This window comes from Glycine soja, chromosome 1 (assembly GCF_004193775.1).
Source record: "Glycine soja cultivar W05 chromosome 1, ASM419377v2, whole genome shotgun sequence".
Taxonomy (NCBI): domain Eukaryota; kingdom Viridiplantae; phylum Streptophyta; class Magnoliopsida; order Fabales; family Fabaceae; genus Glycine; species Glycine soja.
This window is the reverse complement of record NC_041002.1, coordinates 5,332,576-5,351,961: the sequence shown is the minus strand read 5'-3', so window position 1 is coordinate 5,351,961 and position 19,386 is coordinate 5,332,576. Positions and strand designations below refer to the sequence as shown.

General features: G+C 30.9%; 1 protein-coding gene and 1 pseudogene across 1 annotated transcript; both read right to left on the bottom strand.

Annotated features, from left to right (window-relative positions):
- Window positions 1–897: 897 nt before the first annotated feature.
- LOC114411158 lies at window positions 898–2,688 on the bottom strand (annotated as a pseudogene).
- A 3,371-nt stretch (window positions 2,689–6,059) lies between these two features.
- On the bottom strand, window positions 6,060–9,375 carry LOC114411150 (delta(8)-fatty-acid desaturase 2-like). Its single transcript, XM_028374909.1, has 2 exons — window positions 9,114–9,375; window positions 6,060–7,770 (listed from the first exon to the last, which is right to left on the bottom strand). Exon 2 carries the CDS (start codon window positions 7,737–7,739, stop codon window positions 6,387–6,389), a length of 1,353 nt encoding a protein of 450 aa, XP_028230710.1. The 5' UTR covers window positions 7,740–7,770; window positions 9,114–9,375; the 3' UTR covers window positions 6,060–6,386.
- Window positions 9,376–19,386: the final 10,011 nt, after the last annotated feature.

Below are 19,386 nucleotides of genomic sequence, written 5' to 3'. Positions count from 1 at the left end.
GTTTTTCATTTCATCATTTTTAATAATTATTTAAGTAAACATAAAATAAAAATAAAGGTACATTTTATAATTATTTATCATTGGTTACTAGTTAAGCTAAAGTGCCCCTTTATGCTCTCAGTACACGTTGTGAATTGAACAGTGATCACAACAATGAAGATGATAGGAGCAAACCTTTCCATTCATGCATCAATTGACTTTCATTCAACTTTTATGTTTTCATAAATCACGAGAAATTTCACACAGAAGGGGGTCAACGTAAAATCAGAAAGGATTTAGATTTAATAAGATGACAATATTAATGTTATGAGCGGAAAAATATAAAAGTATAATTAGTAAAACTTATATAAATGTTTATATTATTATTTTTGAATTTTTTTTATGTATAAGTGCTACACATAGACAGCACAACCATACAAGCCACTCTATTAAATTTTAAGTGACTGTTTAATAAACTTCTAATCAATCTCAGCCTTTAAGGGGGACATTCTCTTACAAATTTTCCTTGACAAATTATTCTGAAATTGTTACCAGACCCTGTAATTTCACAAGAGATTCATTTAGCCGATGGTTCAATCATGACATTCAATTAACTAATTCTATCCATCACATATAACAGGATTATAGAACTTAGAAGTATGACACACTTTATTTGAATACAATGAGGTTTTAGACTTTTAATTGAAACCTTCCAGCTGTAAACAAAAATTTCAGCCTGTCAGGAAATAGGAATGTATAACCAATTTTAGAACTTCCACTGATTAAACTCCTACAATTAGCGGAAAGGAGTGTGGTTGAGGCAAAAACGTTTAATGTTATGTGATGCAGATAATAAGATAAAACAGCAAAACTGGAAGAACAAATTTATATGCATTAAGAATCAATGGATCTGTAAAAGGTCATTTTCCACCTAGTTCACAAGACACATTATTTGTATCATTCTAATTTCACTGAAATAAACAACCTTAACAATACTAGGTAAAATATCAATATAATTTTCTGTCATTATCATCTATTTCCAAAAAATCCCGGTCAATGAGAGACTCAATCTGTTTCTTTACCTATGTTGGATTTGCAAGGAACCGCAACTGCAGCTGGCTTTGTAACCTGTCATGAGATTGTTATGATCAAGTTGCTTCCTTGATTCCATTATCCTCACTATGGCAGCCTCAATCTGTGACTTCCGGTCCTGCTCCACTCGTTGGCGAGTTTCCAGTATCTCAGGTTCTGATTCCTTTTGTGCAGTTATAGTTCCTATTTTTATCCTGTATAACTCATCATTCACAAAGAAAGCATCATTCTCACCTACATCTTTACTCTTAGGCTCCTTCCTAAGCACATTTCTTCCCTTAACCAAATCCAATGATTGCAGGCACCTCTTCAGATATGAAGCCAGAATCTCAGTTGCTAGCTCAATTTCCTTGTAGCTTAGTCTATCAGCTTTGTTAAACAGCATGAGGACACACATTTGGTAAGTGGAGACATTTAACTCATGTTTCTGACCTTTACCAAAGGTAGCTTTTTCTGCTGTACCCATATTAGTTTGCCAGGACAATCTCCTGCCAGTATGTGTGCCAAGGTAATATGACTGAAACTTCTCACAAAGTGAAGAAATTTCTTCTGGCAGGTTACATGTAACAGTAGATTGAGTAGGCCAAAACCCTGTTGTCAAAACCTGCACGGCAAGCGTAGGACCGTTGCTTAACTCGGGGTGGTTGGCATATAAAAGTTCCGCAATGTTTCTAGAGAGGTTTTCATGTCTGTAAACATGCCCTCTAATTTAGAGGTGAATTGATAACTGCATTGGGTCTTGAGCTTAACTATGAGACTTCTTTCTGCATTATCAGAGACTGTTTTTCGGGACAAAAGTTGCTTTGCCAGAAGCCGTTTGAAATACTTCTCAAACAGGTCCTTTTCATGCAAGTACCAGAATAGCATCATCACCTTGCCAAGAGTAATCTCCACACTAACTCCCTTGAGTCCTTTCCAAAGCTTATTATCTACAAAGAGTGAAATGAACTCTGGAGAACGAGGATTCAGGTTAATGAAGTATTCAAATGAGGAATTCAAGGATTTCTGAAACAATTTGTCGTTGTTAAATACCAAATTTATAATCTTGTCATACTTATATTTCTCATCTAAGAGCCTCTGCACAAAATTCAACAGGATCCTTCAACCTTTCAGGATATGTGTCAAGCTGTTTACCAGATTCTCTAATGTGTGAAGTCATCACTTCACGTATTTTTGCACGACCATCAGTAACACGACAGAACAAGTTATACATTCGACCCAAATCTTCATATTTATCATCACAAAGCATGCTTACTAACACTGTTGATGACCAGCTAGACAATGTTGTCAAAAGCACATTGTTCCATTCATAAAAATTCACAGCGACAACATTCGTAGTTGAATGCATGAAAATATCAAGACATATGTATCATAAACACATTTAGAGACTGATTCTCTAAGATCTATATCACACACATCTTCATATCCTAATAAGAAATCACTTATCCAACAAGAATTCCAGCTAATCATCGTGTGATATTGTTCAGTATAATGGCTAATTTTCACAAAGCATATGAATATTAACAAAAAAGAAAAAGAAAAAAGAGAGAGAAGGAGATAAATATAATTACAAGGACAACAAAGAATAGCACATAAGTTCAAAAGGGTGAAGAATACGAAATAAGTGTAGACACTCGAGCTATATGAGTTACAAAACAATCAAGAATTTTTCTAATTTAATTATATCAATCACCTTTTTTTTCCTAATATCATTCATTTAGAATTTAATATCAAGAATAAACAAGAATCATTAGAAATAGAATATCAATTAATTGAATGATATTTTTGATATAGTATTGTTATCATTGTTCTAAATTGCGATTGTAGCCGCAGCTGTGAACATTGTAGCTGATGTTGCGGCGTAAAATCGTTATATATTTGCACTAAACATAAAAAGAATTTTATAATTATTCTAATTATTGATATAACTTTTATTTATAACATAATATAACTTTATTCATTTTAAAATTTGACATCCTCCAACATCCCATACGACCACATCCATTCCACTATAACACCTAGAAGTCAGAGATTGAAATATGCATTTCTGTATTCTTTAGACAAAAAAGGGTAATAAAACAGTGTTGAGGTTCTGCTATTGCTCCATTCTGATTTGGTTAAATGTCACTTTTCATTTATTATGTTATAATATTTTTTATTTTATTTTTTTATTTTGATATATTAAGTTTTAAATGTTTTGTTTAGTTCTTTATATTTTTGAAAGTTTTATTTTTATTCTTTCTTATGATTTTCGTTAGCAACATTAATATTTTATTAATTTTTAAATAATTAATTTAAAATAATGTAATTAAAAATTGAAATAAGAACCAAAACTATTATCGTAATATTAAATATGACGTTTCTCATTAAAGTCAGGATTCAACTTTTTTTTTTATCTAGGTTGGTACTGGGTCATGATATGACTATAGGATAGTATGATGGTGTTGTTTGATAAATGAATGTTTCAGATTTGATTTGTTTGTTGATGATAGTTGTAGTGTGGAGGAGGTTCGAGATTTAAGTGGTTGTATGATAAGAAATAAGTGGTTGAATGCATATTCAAAAGGTAGTCGTGGTTCGAAATCTATATCACACACATCTTCATATCCTAACAAAAATTAAAAATAATCAAAATGAATCTTTGGAAAACATAAATGATTAAAATGGAATTTTTAAAACATAAATATTAAAATAAAATTTTTAAAATTTAATGTATCAAAATGAAACTTTTAAAAACATAAAGAATCAAAATAAAACTTAAAAACACATAAATGACCAAAATAAATTTTTTAAATTTAATATAGCAAAATAAAATAATACTAAAATATAATGGATAAAATAAAACATTTAGCCTTATAATTTTATTGCGTTGTGTTTGGTATGCATTGCGGCATTTTATGCGATTGAAATTCAAACTCCAAATAGCAGATTCTTGCGTTTACAAGCAACTCCGATCCGCGACAACATTCTGAGTGCAATTGTGGTTGTAAAGTATAATTTAGAACCATGATCGTTACTTAGCTGAAGAAAGTTAAAATTTACTTATATTTTTTCATAAAAATTATTTATATTTAAGTTCATTGTTTGATATCCACCATTTTTTCTTCTTATAATTAAGTCAGGAGGAAATACAGTTTAAAAAACATGACAAATATTTGCAGTGGTATCAAAATCAAACAAAATTATATGACGTGAAGACAAACAAAAGTTTTTCAACAAGCAACACCACATAGTAAGAATAATGAGAAAGAATGAAGGAGAACCTGTAAAGCTCTTGGTAGCTGATACAACTATCATTGTGGTTAAATATTTCATGAATTCCATGTTCCAGAAAGCTCCATTTCTTATCGGCATATTTCGGATGATTATAGGGTGCTTGAACGGTTCTATCCGAAAATTCTTCCTCATCTTATTCTAACAAAAAAACTCAAATACCCGCAACTCAAAAACATAACTTTCTTCCAACCCAAAAGCATAAAAGTTAAAACTATAAATTTAAGTAAAAATATAATTTAACTCTTAATTTTTTAATTTTGAATATTTTTATTTATTAATTTATATATATTATTTGAATCAAAATATAGCTAACAACTTAATATATAATTTATTTAAAATTCTATAAGTAAATTATTTTTTTTAAAAAAATAATCATTTTAAAAAAAAAAACTGTAGCACGTCGATGATCCTCCAATCAAATCCAACAAAAATGGGATGAATTTTAAAATTTTAAACTCGAACTCACCTCACCTTTTATGAAGATGAGTATAGGAAGAATCAAACTCATTCCGACTCTTTGTTGTCACCTCAATATTTCCCTTTATTTTTAATTTTTTTTTACCAAATTAATTAACGAGTGTCAGTTATCTGCAATCCTCACAAGCAAGAAAATGAATTTATTGTATTCATTTATAGTATTTATTACCTAAAAAATGTAAAAGAATTGAGGACATTTTAGAAAATGATAATAAATGCAAGTGACAATAAAAGAAGTCTTATAAAAAGAAAAAAAATAATTAAAAAGAAACAAAATGCATTTTTTAATAGTCAGGAAAAATGGAATGGAATACATCAACCATTAAAAGAATGCATCAATTATTTATTTCTAGCTTGCTGTGAATCGTCACTATTTTCTCTTGCTGACACCCACAAGATTAATTTCCTATCATTCTAGCTTGCTGTGAATCACCACTATTTTCAAGATTAATTTCCAATCACGATGCTCTAGAGTAGCTTTTCAACTGTTGAGATATCAACCTTTGAATTAATTTTTTAATGATAAAATAGTTTAAAACAAAAGTTAGAAGCTTAAGAATTTCCAACTATTGGATTAGGACTTAAATTCTAAACTGCAGAGGATCTGTTTCCATTCCCAATTACTACTTGCAACATGAAGCTATTCTACTTGCAGAAGCCAGATTCAAATTCAATCTGATGGTCTCATATACATTAATTAATCCATTCTAGCCAGGTGAGAACCACCATTACTATTGCTGGTGCCACCTTAAGCAAATTCAAATTCAAATTCACTCTGATGGCCTCAAATACATAAATTGATCCACTCTAGCTTTGCTTACTCACCAATACTTTCCCTTATAAAAATTGCTTTACTGTGGAATTTATCTTGCTGTTGCTGAGAATCAACATTTCTTTAACTTTGTTAATGCCATGCCAGTTGCCACAAGATTAATCTCTTCCAGCATGAATCATTCTTCTAGCAAAAGCAAAATTCATTCTGATGGCGCCTCACTGCCAGCAAATTGCTGACTCACAAGATGCCTTCACTTGGAATACAAGGGTTGAGCCATAACAATGACATATTATAACAGAGCTCCTTGATTTTCTTTTTGTTTTTTCAGGAACAAACTATAAGGCTTGAAAATCAATGACATATTGCTATAATTCCATCCTCTCTCTCCAACAAACCAGAATAAAAGAAGAAATATTCTACTCAACAACTGGTGAATAAAAAAGTGCATAAATACACAATCTGATGAAATCTTTCTATCTTTATTAAGATCAACCATGGTATAATATCTTTCAGACATTAAGAAACCTATTCCAAGATAAGGAAAAAGAAGTGAAAAGGCAAAAAGGCATACATGATATGAATTTGTATTGATGCAAAGCACATGAACTGCAGTAACATCTGGATCACCATCCATTTGTACACCACACCTAACAAAAAGTTAAATTCAAAGCCCAATCTGGAAAAGTGGGGGCTAGCAAAATCACAATGAGAATTTTTTTTCTTTTTAAAGAGAAAACAAAAAAAAAAGACCTTGACAAAATCCTAAACTCTAAAAACTCCAAATGCCTCAGCCATGGGTATTAACAGCTTCCCACAACAAATTCTTAGGGGCAGGGTTTGTTAAGTCCCTAGCTTGTAGGGCAGCAGTCCTGAGGGTCCTAATTGTCCACTGATTGGCCTCCCAAAATGACAAGCTCCTATAAGGCAAATTATGCTTCTTGCAAAGGTCACTAACCAAAGGCGAAATCTTCCTCAATTGGCACCGAGGTAGCCTTGGAAACAAATGATGCTCAAGCTGAAACTGCAAGCCACCGAAAAACCAATCCATCGAAGAGGCACAAGAGATATCCAATGTACCACTTGTCTGCTTCTCAAACCAGTCATTCCCACTCGGTGGCCCGACATATACATTTGCAGCAAAGTGATTCAAACAGAACTGAATGTGCTGGATGGAACAAACAGCAAAGCTAGCAAGCACAAACATAACCCTCTCAGGCCAATTTGGCAGGCAAGACACTAAAAGAGGGAACCAAGTCCAAAACACAAGGATCCCCATTATGTTCAAGGCTCTATCCTGCACTTTTCGCCTCGAAAACAATAGCAGAATTGTCTGCAGATACAAGTTGACCCTGGCAACACACATTACCGGGTAAAAAGTAAAGTGCTGGTAGCAGATCAAGAACCTAGCAATGAAATCAAACTCCAACTTCCTCCCATAGAAATGAGAGGTTATGGAATTGAAGAACCGCGACGAAACTGCAAAGACCGGCATGTGCTGCAGATCAGGGTCATGGTCAAGGCTGTTGCACGCAATGTGGTGAGCATTGTGAGTCCACTTCCACCAAGCAATGCTTATCCCGGTCAAGCAGTTCCCAGAGAGGATCTGTGCAACCTTGTTGAAACCATTGGTTGTCATAACCACATAGTGGCCAGAATCATGGCCCACATAAGCACTTTGCATCCAAAGCAACCCTAAGAGCATGCCTGAACCCAAATGAGCCCACACACTAGTGCACCTCAGAACACCATAGAGTACAATGAGGAACATAACAGCAACAGATGCAAGGGTGCATGAAGTGACATGCCCTTTGGTGTCAAAAAGACCCAATTTTGAGAACTCAGATGCAAGCTTTCTGTAGTCTTTGGACACCTCAGAGACCTTGAAGTCACTGAGGTGGTAGCCAGTGAAGAATTTTTCAAGGTGTGACCATGCTGTGCCAGGATGGTATGCTATGAATGCATCAGTGACATCCTGGCCAGCAAGGTTTGAGATTGGAACATCACCACCAGGGTGCTCCTTGACCCAATCTGAGACATTGTACACCTTACCTTGAATTGAGATCCATAAATCTCCCTCCTTGTTGTGACCCTTCAGCTCCTCTGAGGTTATGTACTTCTTCTCCTTCTCAACAACCTCCATTGCTTGTGTTAACCAAAAACAACACAAATCACTGAAATCAGACACAATGAGAACTACAATAAGAAGATAAATAGAATATAGACAGATAGATAGATAAGAACAATAATGGGGTATCTGGTTCTTCTGCAATGCAAACAAATCTAGACTAAGGAATCCCCTTTTACAGCAACAACAATGTGATTGTTGTTTTCACAACCCCATAGACAGAGATTTTGATGATTTGATCTGGTTCAAGGATCTAATACCCTTTTACCCTCTCTCTCTCTCTCTAAGGTTTTACTTGTGTGTCGTTGTTTTATTGTGCCAGCTAGAGGGTTTTAATGTTTGAATGTGCCTCAAGGCTCAAGCGCTACAGCGTACAAAAGGAAGGGTTTTTTAGAACCTTTTTTGTTTTTTAATGATAAGTTTTATATGGCAGCTAAGAAAATAGAGAAGAATATATAAAGAAAGAGATTGCTTAGCTATGTACCCTGACGTTTCAAAAGTAATACTACACGTTAGAAAATTATAGTTATTATTTAAGATGTAGTAACTTGTTAACCCATTAAAAAAACGCATTTTCGAAAAAATAAATAGTATTCAATTAGAACTTAAAGGGTTTTCTTGTGCTTTTATTTTTAGTATTTAATTATAAAATTGTCACATTAGTTTAAATATGTTTTTTTTTTTAATTTTACACGGGAAATATTAAACATAATAAATGAAGACATAAAATGAAAGCACAAATAAAGGAGCTTTAAACAACTTTTCTCTATACTTTGATGGGGGGTTTAAGTGTATGAAGCTAAAAAAATGAAGCTAAAGAAAAGAGAGAAAATAATAATATAAAATTAAGATAAACAAGTATAACTATTATTGAGAAAAAGGATATGCATTAATATTTAATAGTGTAAATAATTTTATATTATTCTCTAATTATAAATTGTGATAATATAAATATTAAATTTACAATAATTATCTTAAAAAATCATAATAATGATAATTTTTAATTGATTGATACTTAAAATTATTTTACTTTGTATGTATGATAATTAAATTTATTATAATTTATTTAGATAAATAAAAATAGGCGAAAATATCAAAGAAGAGGAATTGTGTGGAAAGAAAGAGAAATACTTGAGTGATAACAGATTTTATATATATATATGATTCAAGATTTGAATCTTAACTGAGCTTTATTGAAAAAAATATTTATTTTGTGTGTTTAAAATTTCTTACGAAAATTAATTATATAAAACTATTTCGTATTAATATTATGATTAATAAATAAAAGAGCTAAAAATACTTCAATACCATAGTTACTAAAAAAAACAAGAGAGAAAGAGGAAAACCATCTCGTTAAGCACTCCAAAAGGTGTGGCTGTAACGTGTTACCTGGGACAGCAGAAACGCAAGTGGGGTGGTTATGACCTGTGTGGTGTGGCCCAACGTTATTACTTGGCTGGATTCTATGGTCCCTCTTCTTTCAACGGCTCTCTCTTATATGGAGGACTGGGTGTTACAACTTTTAGAATAGAGAGAGTGGGTTTCGACTTTCGTTGCAGTTTACTGAATTGGTGTGGGACAGTTCAAAAGATATTTTTTGGGAAAACCACGAATGCGAGCGATTTGGGTTCACATTTGATTTTAGGGCTGTGGATAGTCACTACCGTGTCAGCAAAATGACATACCAATTTGTTAATTCATAGTTTTGATTCCTTATAGAGTAAGTCACGATTGAGAAGTGTATTTTTATGGAAAAAAATGTAGAAAAAATTATAAAATGTTTTAAAATAATTATTTTAAAGTAATTTAAATTATGATATGTGATTCAAAAAGTTTTATAATGATAGAATAAAGTCATTCAAGTCTTTCTTCTTAACGAATGAATGTATAGGATAAATCGTCATTTTTGTCCTTACATATGTAATTTGTTGGTGTTCATAAAAGATGAAATACAAAATTTAGTTCCTGAAACTGTAACTAATGCGACAAATATATTCGACGGTTAATGTCTGTCTGTCCCCGTTAATAAAATAGTTTACATGACAGAGATGGATAAATTTGTCACCGAAATAATTGTTAATGTGACCATCTTTAATTGCCAACACATGAACATATTTGTCATATAATATTTTCCTGATTTTTCATCTTCTCATTCCCTGAGACTAGAAATAGGGTAAATAATCATTTTTGTCCTTAAATGTGTAATTCGTTGACAAATGCGTCCCTAAAAGATGAAAATATAAAATTTTATCCTCGAAAGTGTAAAAAGTGCGACAAATATATCTGACAGTTAATTTTCGTTCGTCACCGTTAATAAAATATTTGAGATTCGAAGAAGTGAAATATGAGATATATTTATCTTTTGTTTATAATAAATTGTGACTAATTATTATAATTTGAAAAATTTTGTAATAATTGGTATATTGTTACAATGTTTATTTTGGTAAACTGGTACAATGTTTATTTTGGATAATTTCTATTGTAACAGATAACTTATGATTGATAACCAATATTATCGTTATTATTATGTTTGTTTTAAATGATCTTTGCCAATAAATTTTTTAAATGATTATTGTAATGTTATGTTTATAGCGATAAATAATGGCGAAAATTTACACTAAAATTATATTTTATCCTTAAATGAAACAAAACTTCGGGTCTAACAAATTAGTCTAATAGAAACATACTGATATTTAGATCCAATACAAAGTTATTGACATTTTTGTCCAATAATAGTAACTTATTGATATTTTGGTCCAATGGAACGTACTAACATTTAGGTCCAAAGAAAATTAATGATATTTTTCTCCAATTAAAAATATTGACATTTTCATCCAACAAAAAATTAATGACATTTATGTCCAAAAATGATATCTTACTGACATTTTTGTCCAATCTAGTCAACATCGCCACATTAACAATCATTTCAGTGACAAATTCGTCTCTCTGTGTCACGTGGGTTATTTTAGTAACGGTGACTAACGAGAGTTAACGGTCAAATATATTTGTCGCATTTTTTACACTTTCGGTGACTAAATTTTGTATTTTCATCTTCTAGAGATGCATTTGTCACCAAATTACACATCCAACAACAAAAATAACTATTTATCCGCATATATATAACTATATTTTTATTCCTTTGGAATAAGCGCTTTAATGAGCCAAACCTTTACTTAATAATAAAGAAATCTGGTGGTGGTAGTATTGCCACATGAAAAATATATATCTGTTAATTAATAAATTTTGTTTCATTTTAAAGAAAGTGAGGGTTGGGAAGTGTATTGTTAATGGGAAATTAGAAAAATTTACCAAAAAAAGGACTTTACACAAAACATGGGAAATTAGAAAATTATATCCATTGATTGAAATTAACAATTTAAAAGGTTGCGATAATATATGCATGTTGTAAATTATAATATTACTGTTACTGAAACATTTGAATATATTTTTAATTTGTAATGAATGGTTATAATTGTATCTAACTATGTTTAATATTTGGAGAGAAAATTTTGTTACCATAATAATTTTGTTAGTCAATTTGAACAGAAATACTTATAAAAAGCACCTAAGTTTTCTAGAAAAATGAATGATTAAAGCTCTTAGATGCACTCTCTAATGATCCAAATCTTTGATCTAATGGTTAAGAAATATACTACTATTTAATGTAAAAATAAATTAATTAATTAATGAATTTGGCTCCTTTGAAAGAAAGTGGGGAATGTTTTTTTTTCCAATGTCACTTTTATGAGAAATAATTTTGTTTGAATCAAAATAAAGTTATTCTTTCAAATATTTAATGCATTTGTATATTTAGAATTCAAATTCGACACTGTTAATTAAGTTGAAACAACATTGTGGTAGTTGATCCATATGTTAAGTAACATTGACACACGATTTTAATATAAAAATATGAAATTATAATTATTTATTAGAATTAATAATCAATAAATTGAGATTATATATTATAAAAATTGAAAATAAAAATATTTTTTTCATTTTTAATGGATGATTGATTATACGTCAAGGGACATCACAAGATAATAAAGAAGAATAAAACAAGAGAATTGTATAAGAATAAAATATGATGTGAAGTCGTGAACCTAATAAACTCTTAACCTATCCTATATTAATCTCAGCCCTTTGGCCCTTTGGAGTATATGGACCAAGCGTAACAAAAAAATATGGGACAATGTCAAGAGACTTTAAAGGAGTTCCTATGTATTTTAACTATTTGACATTTAATGATTAAGATTATTTAGTTATTATAATCATTAGATTTAAAGAAAATGATCAATAATAAATATAAAAATTACCTTTAAAAAATTACTCTTAGAGCTAAGTTCATCCCTACTCATAATATATATATATATATATATATATATATATATATATATATATATATATATATATATATATATATATATATATATATATATTATACACTTATTTATTATTTATTTAGAAAGAGCATTTTAGTAAATGATAACTTTCATTTTCTTAAAATACATTTAAGATGTATCTTGCTAAATATTTTTCTTTTAGGTATAAAAAGTAAATAGAAATGCGAAATAAAATAGGAGCTTTGTTTATTGTTATTATTTTTTATCGATCATCAAGTAGAATTTAACTACTAATATAATACATTATATAATATTACAAACTGATTTCCTTGCATGCAATGCGCTGATCGTCCATTTATGTGTTTTCGTTGATGATCATTTTCAAACTGTGGAATATACCCATCAAATTCCAAATTCACAAAGTGTCATTCTGATGTGGTTTCTTGGTACGTACGTAAGTATATTAAATCATGACAGGCAACACACACGCGCAAACACGTAGTTTTGTTTTCTCGGATAAAAGTAAAAGACACATATGGGTTTTGACTTAAAAAAATACTAGTCATTTCATTATGTTCGTGTTTTATTTACTGTCATCAAAAGATCCTCCCTATTAGAGATTATATGAGATATGTGATGTGATGAGGAAAACGAAGTTATGATACCGACTAACGAGGCAAGCGAAAAAAAGAAGAACAACAAAAATAAAGGCAAATTGATTGGCGTGGATGAGTGATGCCCTAGACTTTTGGATCTTGCTTAACGGGGTCCATTCATGCTAATATATGACTTTTAGGATCAACCACAACTTGAAGGTTTAGTTAGTTTATTAAGTACTAATAAATAATAACTATCTCTCAAACAAATAGTTAAGAATTTGATTTTTATATATAAACAATACTTAATTGATGGAAGATTGAGAAGTGCCTTCATATTTTTTTAAAAGAAATAAGTCCGAAGACACTGTTTACAAAGTTGAAAATGGACCCAAGAAAATAATAGCCGGTGAGATTGAAATTTCTTAGAGGGGAATATATTCGCGAGCACACATGCGTAATAATAATAATAATAATAATAATAATAATAATAATAATAATAATAATAATAATATTGTAAAAAGAAAAAGGAGACAGCAATACACTTGAAAGATGATTGAGTTTTTAAGTATAATATTAGGAGTTTGATTAAATGTCGTGCATATATCGGAAAATGACTTTAAAGTGTGGAGAGAATATATTGCTTTCAGAAAGAAAAAAAAAAAGAATTATCAAACAATGTGTGGTAATAAAATCTATCAAATTGAAAGAAAAAAAAAATTGGTGTGCTGTACTTGGTATGGGACAGCCTGAACCTCATGTATGAAAAAGTGTCTCTATTGCATAATAAGTGCTGGCCGATTAATGTTGAACTTCAACATGAATAAATGATTTCTGTTTACACTCGCCCCACCTCACATGGCGCTTGAGTCTCCCATCGTCGTTGGTGGAACATGCTACTAAATTCCGAATTTATCTCCCCTCTATCTAAATTCAATTCAGCAATGCAACTGTGCACTTGATAACATTTAAGTCAGTTCAAAAAATTAGTCAGCAATTAACTCAAGAAGTTGAAAGTTAATTGAATAGAAGTATTTGAAAAAAAAAAGATGATTGTTGAACTAACTCTTTTTCGTGTAACATAACAAAACAAGATTTGAACTTAGACTTTCAGGTAAACTATCTCAACCCTTTATTATTAGGCTAACTTTTGTGAGCTAATTATTGTTTGAGTTAAATATATTTTTAATTCATTAAATTTAGAATTTATCCTTTTCAATTTCCTTATTTTATTTATTTTTTAGTCCATCAAATCGAAAAATACTTTTTAGTTTCCCTATTAACTAAACGTGTGACATGACATACTGTTTTGTAATTTGTAACAGTTTTTTAGCCCCTAAAAATTTGATTTTGAAATTTTTAAATAATTTATGATGATTTTAAACCATCACAATCAATTAAAAATAAAAACATGAACCACATCAAGTTCAAGAAAAATGGGTTTGGGTTTGTTGGACCTAACAAGTTCAGTAGTTTGGTCTTTGGGAAACACATGACACAAAAACAAGAACCATTTCACTATGTAATTGCACTTGTAGAAAATAAGAAATCACAAGAAGTGGGTTGAATTATGTTTCTTTAAACTTTTTTTGAAAAACTTTACAAAAACAAAAATATCATCTTATGAAAAATACGTTCTTAAGAGTAGTGAATAAATGAGGCAGACAATAGGTTCAAGAAATAGTTTTATCGAAATCTTTTTATAAACAAAGTTTAACAGAGAAACATAATTCATGGTTAAATAAAATAGATAAAGTAGAGATAAAGATACATGTTTTTATATTGATTTATTTTAACCATTGAGATTACGTTCAATTCTTGGTTAATCCACCAATTTCACTAATCGAAAATGCAAGTCTTCTTTCTTAAGCCACTTCTAGCTCAACCACAAGTAGTTTTACACAATCCTTTTTCAAGTTAAACACCTAAGTATTCTTTGATTCGAAGTCTATTCAAACTTCTACAAAACTCACTGATTTTTCTTAGGTTAAGGGCAAACAAACTTTACCATAATCTTATAAACGAATATAAGGTTTAAGCATAAAGTTTATCACTCTTTTATAAAAAGGTTTTGAGAGCAAGGTTCTAACTTAGAGAAATTACAAAGAATTTGAAAATGTTTAGAATACTCATTCGTGCACCCCACTTTCTCTAACACGTGGATTTCAAATCTTCAACTTTTAATAGGCTTCTTAAGAAAATAATCATTATGACGAGAAAGACCTTCGTCTTCATCTATTGGTGAAGATGTCCATTGGAACATCTAATGAAACATTTGATGCATGTAAGTAACTTGTTACATTGATATGATAAATCAATTTGCTTATCTTGCCATTTTTGCACTCTATATCTTGGAACAATAATAAAATATTCTTTTGTGCACTCAAGTACATTGTAACTTGCTATGATGCACCTTTTCATGAAGTAGATAGCTTTTTGAGTTGACTTTTTTCTCTTTCATCCTCATCAGAGAGATAATGTGGAGTATAGACATATATTCTTTACAAACAAGATCAAAACATCACACCATTTAAGTGATCATAGATACACACTTAATATCCATGAGCTAGCTATCATTTGTTAAGACCAAAGTAGACACCACAAGACTTTTCATCTTATATATTCGTGTTAAGACACAAATTTCATAACTTAACATTCATTACAAGAAAAATCATTATTTTCGATAGATTATTTTCCATGGAAAATATTCCATCAGAAATATTTAAATTATCAACATAATTTACCAAAAAATTAAATTCCATCAAAAAAATTTGAATTACTGACGAATTTTTATCCACGAATTTATTTTTGTTAGAAATTTAAATATTTCTGACGGATTTTATCAACGGAATATACATCCGCCGGAAATTTAAATTTTCCCAAAAACAAAAAAGATCCCAACCCTAGCTAGACTCTCACTCACTCACTCACTCACGCTCGCAGCCATGCCTCTCTCGCACTCCGTCTTTTATGGCATCGTCGTGCCACCGTTGTTGAGCCCTGACTGTTGTGCCCGCGCCAGCTGGTTTGCACTCCAATTCGCCACAACTGTTTCCTCTTCCGCTAACCTTCACTAGAGAAGATATCAGGGAGCTTCTCAACTCCAAGTTCTGCCATCCTATTCTCATAATGTTTGCTTCTTTTTTGTTTATTTATTGTTTTTCATTTTAAAGATCACTATGTTGCTATGTTGCACTTGATTTTAATGTAAACAAAATTAAATTAAAATAAAACAAGCGAACTTTCATTTGTCTACTTGTTTATGGAATTGAAGCGTCACAGGATTTCGCGGTACTTTCGAATATTTTAGTCTTTTGGTGAAGAATGCTATTATTAGATAATCATCCTCAGCACATGCAAGCAAAAAATACATTAAATAATCAAATTCGGTGACCGCTGGTTTTCTTTCTTTTTTTTGTTGTTTTCAAGTTTACTTCTGCTCATGCTCATGGACTTGCATACTTCCTTAATAGTGAACTTAAGTCAAATGTATTTTTTAATTTCACTGTGTTTAATTTATTGCAATTGATATTAAAATTCTTATATTTTTTTCCTTAAAAATAGATCCTACAGTTGCAATTGAGCTTCAATTACAACCTATAAGTTTATTTTTTTAAAAAAAGAATAAATATTTACATTAGTGATTTTCCTTGGAATATGGAGTGAATAGGCAATTTAGTCCCTAAGATTGTACCCATTTTGCATATTAGTCCCTAACTTAATGTTAAATTCAAAATAGTCTCTATCTTTGCATAAGTGTTGCAAAATAGTCTTTCCGTTAAATTTTAAAGTAACGCTGTTAGTGAGGTCAAGTTTAGTGCCACGTGAACTATCCAACGTGGCACTAAAGGATGACGTGGCATGACACATGGACGTGCCTCTTAAAAGATGTCACGTCATTTGATGATAACAAAACGAGTAAATAGGCAATTTAGTCCTTGACTTTGTACCCCTGTTGCATATTAGTCCCTAACTTAATGAAAAATTCAAAATAGTCCCTATCTTTTGCATAAGTGTTGCAAAATAGTTATTCCGTTAAATTTTAAAGTAACCCTGTTAGTGAGGTCAATTTTAGTGCTACGTCATTTGATGATGATAGAATGAGTGACTTCTTCAAATTTGATGGTTTTGAACCAATTGAGGTATATATACGAAAAAGAACTCACACATACTTGTACAAATAAAAAGAACCAAAAATCCACAGCAACAACCTTATCTTTGTAGCCATCAACACCAATGGGCGATGTTTGCATAATCATTCTCTTTTCCTCATTTTTTTTCTTCAATTACCATCAATGTATCATTCCGGGTTCTGATTTTTTTTTGTGTGTTCTGAATAGGAAGAGAAAAAATCAGAGGAAAACAAAGTGGAGGAGAAAAAAGCAGAGGAAGAAGAAAATAAAGAAGAAGAGAAAAAAACCAGAGGAATCAAAAGATGACAAGGAATTCAAGGAGGAATCTGCGTCGCCAGAAATCGTGCAAGGCACAACCTTCGCAATGCATGGACACTTTAAGCACGATTTCTGGCATCTTTTAAGTTAGGGACTATTTTGCAACACTTATGCAAAAGATAGAGACTATTTTGAATTTTTCATTAAGTTAGGGACTAATATGCAACAGGAGTACAAAGCCAAGGACTAAATTGCCTATTTACTCGTTTTGTTATCATCAAATGACGTGACATCTTTTAGGAGGCACGTCCATGTGCCATGCCACGTCATCCTTTAGTGCCACGTTGGATAGTCCACGTGGCACTAAAATTGACCTCACTAATAACGTTACTTTAAAATTTAACGGAAGGTATTTTGCAACACTTATGCAAAGATAGAGACTATTTTGAATTTAACATTAAGTTAGGGACTAATATGCAAAATGGGTACAATCTCAGGGACTAAATTGCCTATTCACTCTTGGAATATGTAGCTATTGAAGCACCTTATACACTAGAAATTCTCTTAATAGATAGCTATTGTATTTTTCTTATACTAGTTAATGTATTGATATTTTATAGGACCGCATAAATAACAAATATAATCCCTAATGTAGGAAAATTTTAACCGTTGTAGTAATATTTTTATGCTAATTTAAATTCTATCAAATTATTTTTAATTATTGTCATTTTTCCGGTACATGTTTTTTCTTCTTCTCAATTTTGCTTATGGAGTAATATTCCCTGATAAATTGTCATATCAGGACTTGTAAATGCATTGAAACTTCTTCAGCTGATCAAAGACAAATATTTTGGTGTGACATATGCAGACTTATTTCAGTTGGTCGGTGCTACGCCTGTGAAGGTTATCTTAGTCCTATTTTGGCTTCAGGACTGTCTATTGTTTATTTGAATTAATTGGATGATACATTGATCACTTTTTGTAATTTCAAGAAGCTGGAGGCCCAAAAATCCCTATGAAATATGAAAGAGTGGATGTATCTGGACTTGAACAATGCACTGAAGAATGGAGACTTCATGGTAATAATCATATATCATGTGGGAGCTTAATTGCTATATAAAAATCTCTTCTTTGCGTATTAGTTATTCTGTCCTGATTCCATAGATACAAGTAATTGATTGCACAACTATGAAATTTGACTGCATAATGTGCTCATTTAAAGTAAGGAGTCTTCAGTGAATTTGACAATGGTTTCTTTTGGAGAGTTTTATTGACTCTAGGATTCTTAGAAATCCTCAAGTGTTTTTGTTGTGGTTATTTATTATGTGTAAATGTGTAGCACATAGGACTTTTTCTCCCTAGTAACGACCACTAGCGGAATTGTTATTGCTTCTTTAAATACTATAGTGTTTTTTTTGGAGGGGAATTCCTCCTTGTTTGGTTATCAATTAAATAAAATAAATAAATTTTTTAGAAAGAAAGATGTGAAGGGTTGTGATTCATTGTTTTTAACCATACAAAGATGCCCCCAACATATTAGCACACTATTTATCCTCCAGTTACAGGTTTCACCTATTAGCACAATAGTTACTAGAGGTAGGGTATACATGGACTGGTTTGGACTTGAACCCAAGCCAACAATTTCTCACATCCTCCAAATTAAAGAATTGCAAACCAATTAGCCCAAAGCATGGAAAATCAAGGTTGGGCTAATTTTTTGGAGTAGACCTTTTTCATGTGCCCTTCCAAATTACCATCTCAAATGGTATATATGTGCCAAGTTAGTGGAAATTTACTCCTACCGAATTAGTGAGTTTTAATCATAGTGTTTCTTTTGTAAAAACATCAAATAGGAAGAGGGACACCAAAGAATGGTTAGATAAACCTTCAACAATCAGTTTGATACAATGAAGGTAGATTTTAAATATATATTAGTTCTTATCTAATAAGTTTTTGGGCTTGAACTTCTCAAAAGAAAAAAATATAAGCTTTAAATGAAATAAATAATTCTTGAAAAAATATTATTGACTGATATTCTTGTCGGAATCTTCCGATAGATATATATGTCAGTAATTTCTTATGGATATTTTTGTCAGACATTATCGATGATCTTTTGCGACGGATATTTCTGTCGATTAAAATTTCTTATGACCATTTTACCAACAGATTTTGATCCGTCGGAAATATTAAATTACTGACGGATTTTTGGAAATATCAACGGATTTGTGCCGTCGAAAATACTTTTTTTTTTTAGTGATTTGTTTGCATAAAACAAAACTTTGAAAGGTCTTGATTTATCTTATTCAATAACATGCACAAATCTACCTTTCGTTCT

Coding starts and splice junctions, on each gene's coding strand:
- LOC114411150 (XM_028374909.1), bottom strand. CDS start 7,739: ATGGAGGTTGTTGAGAAGGAGAAGAAGTACATAACCTCAGAGGAGCTG.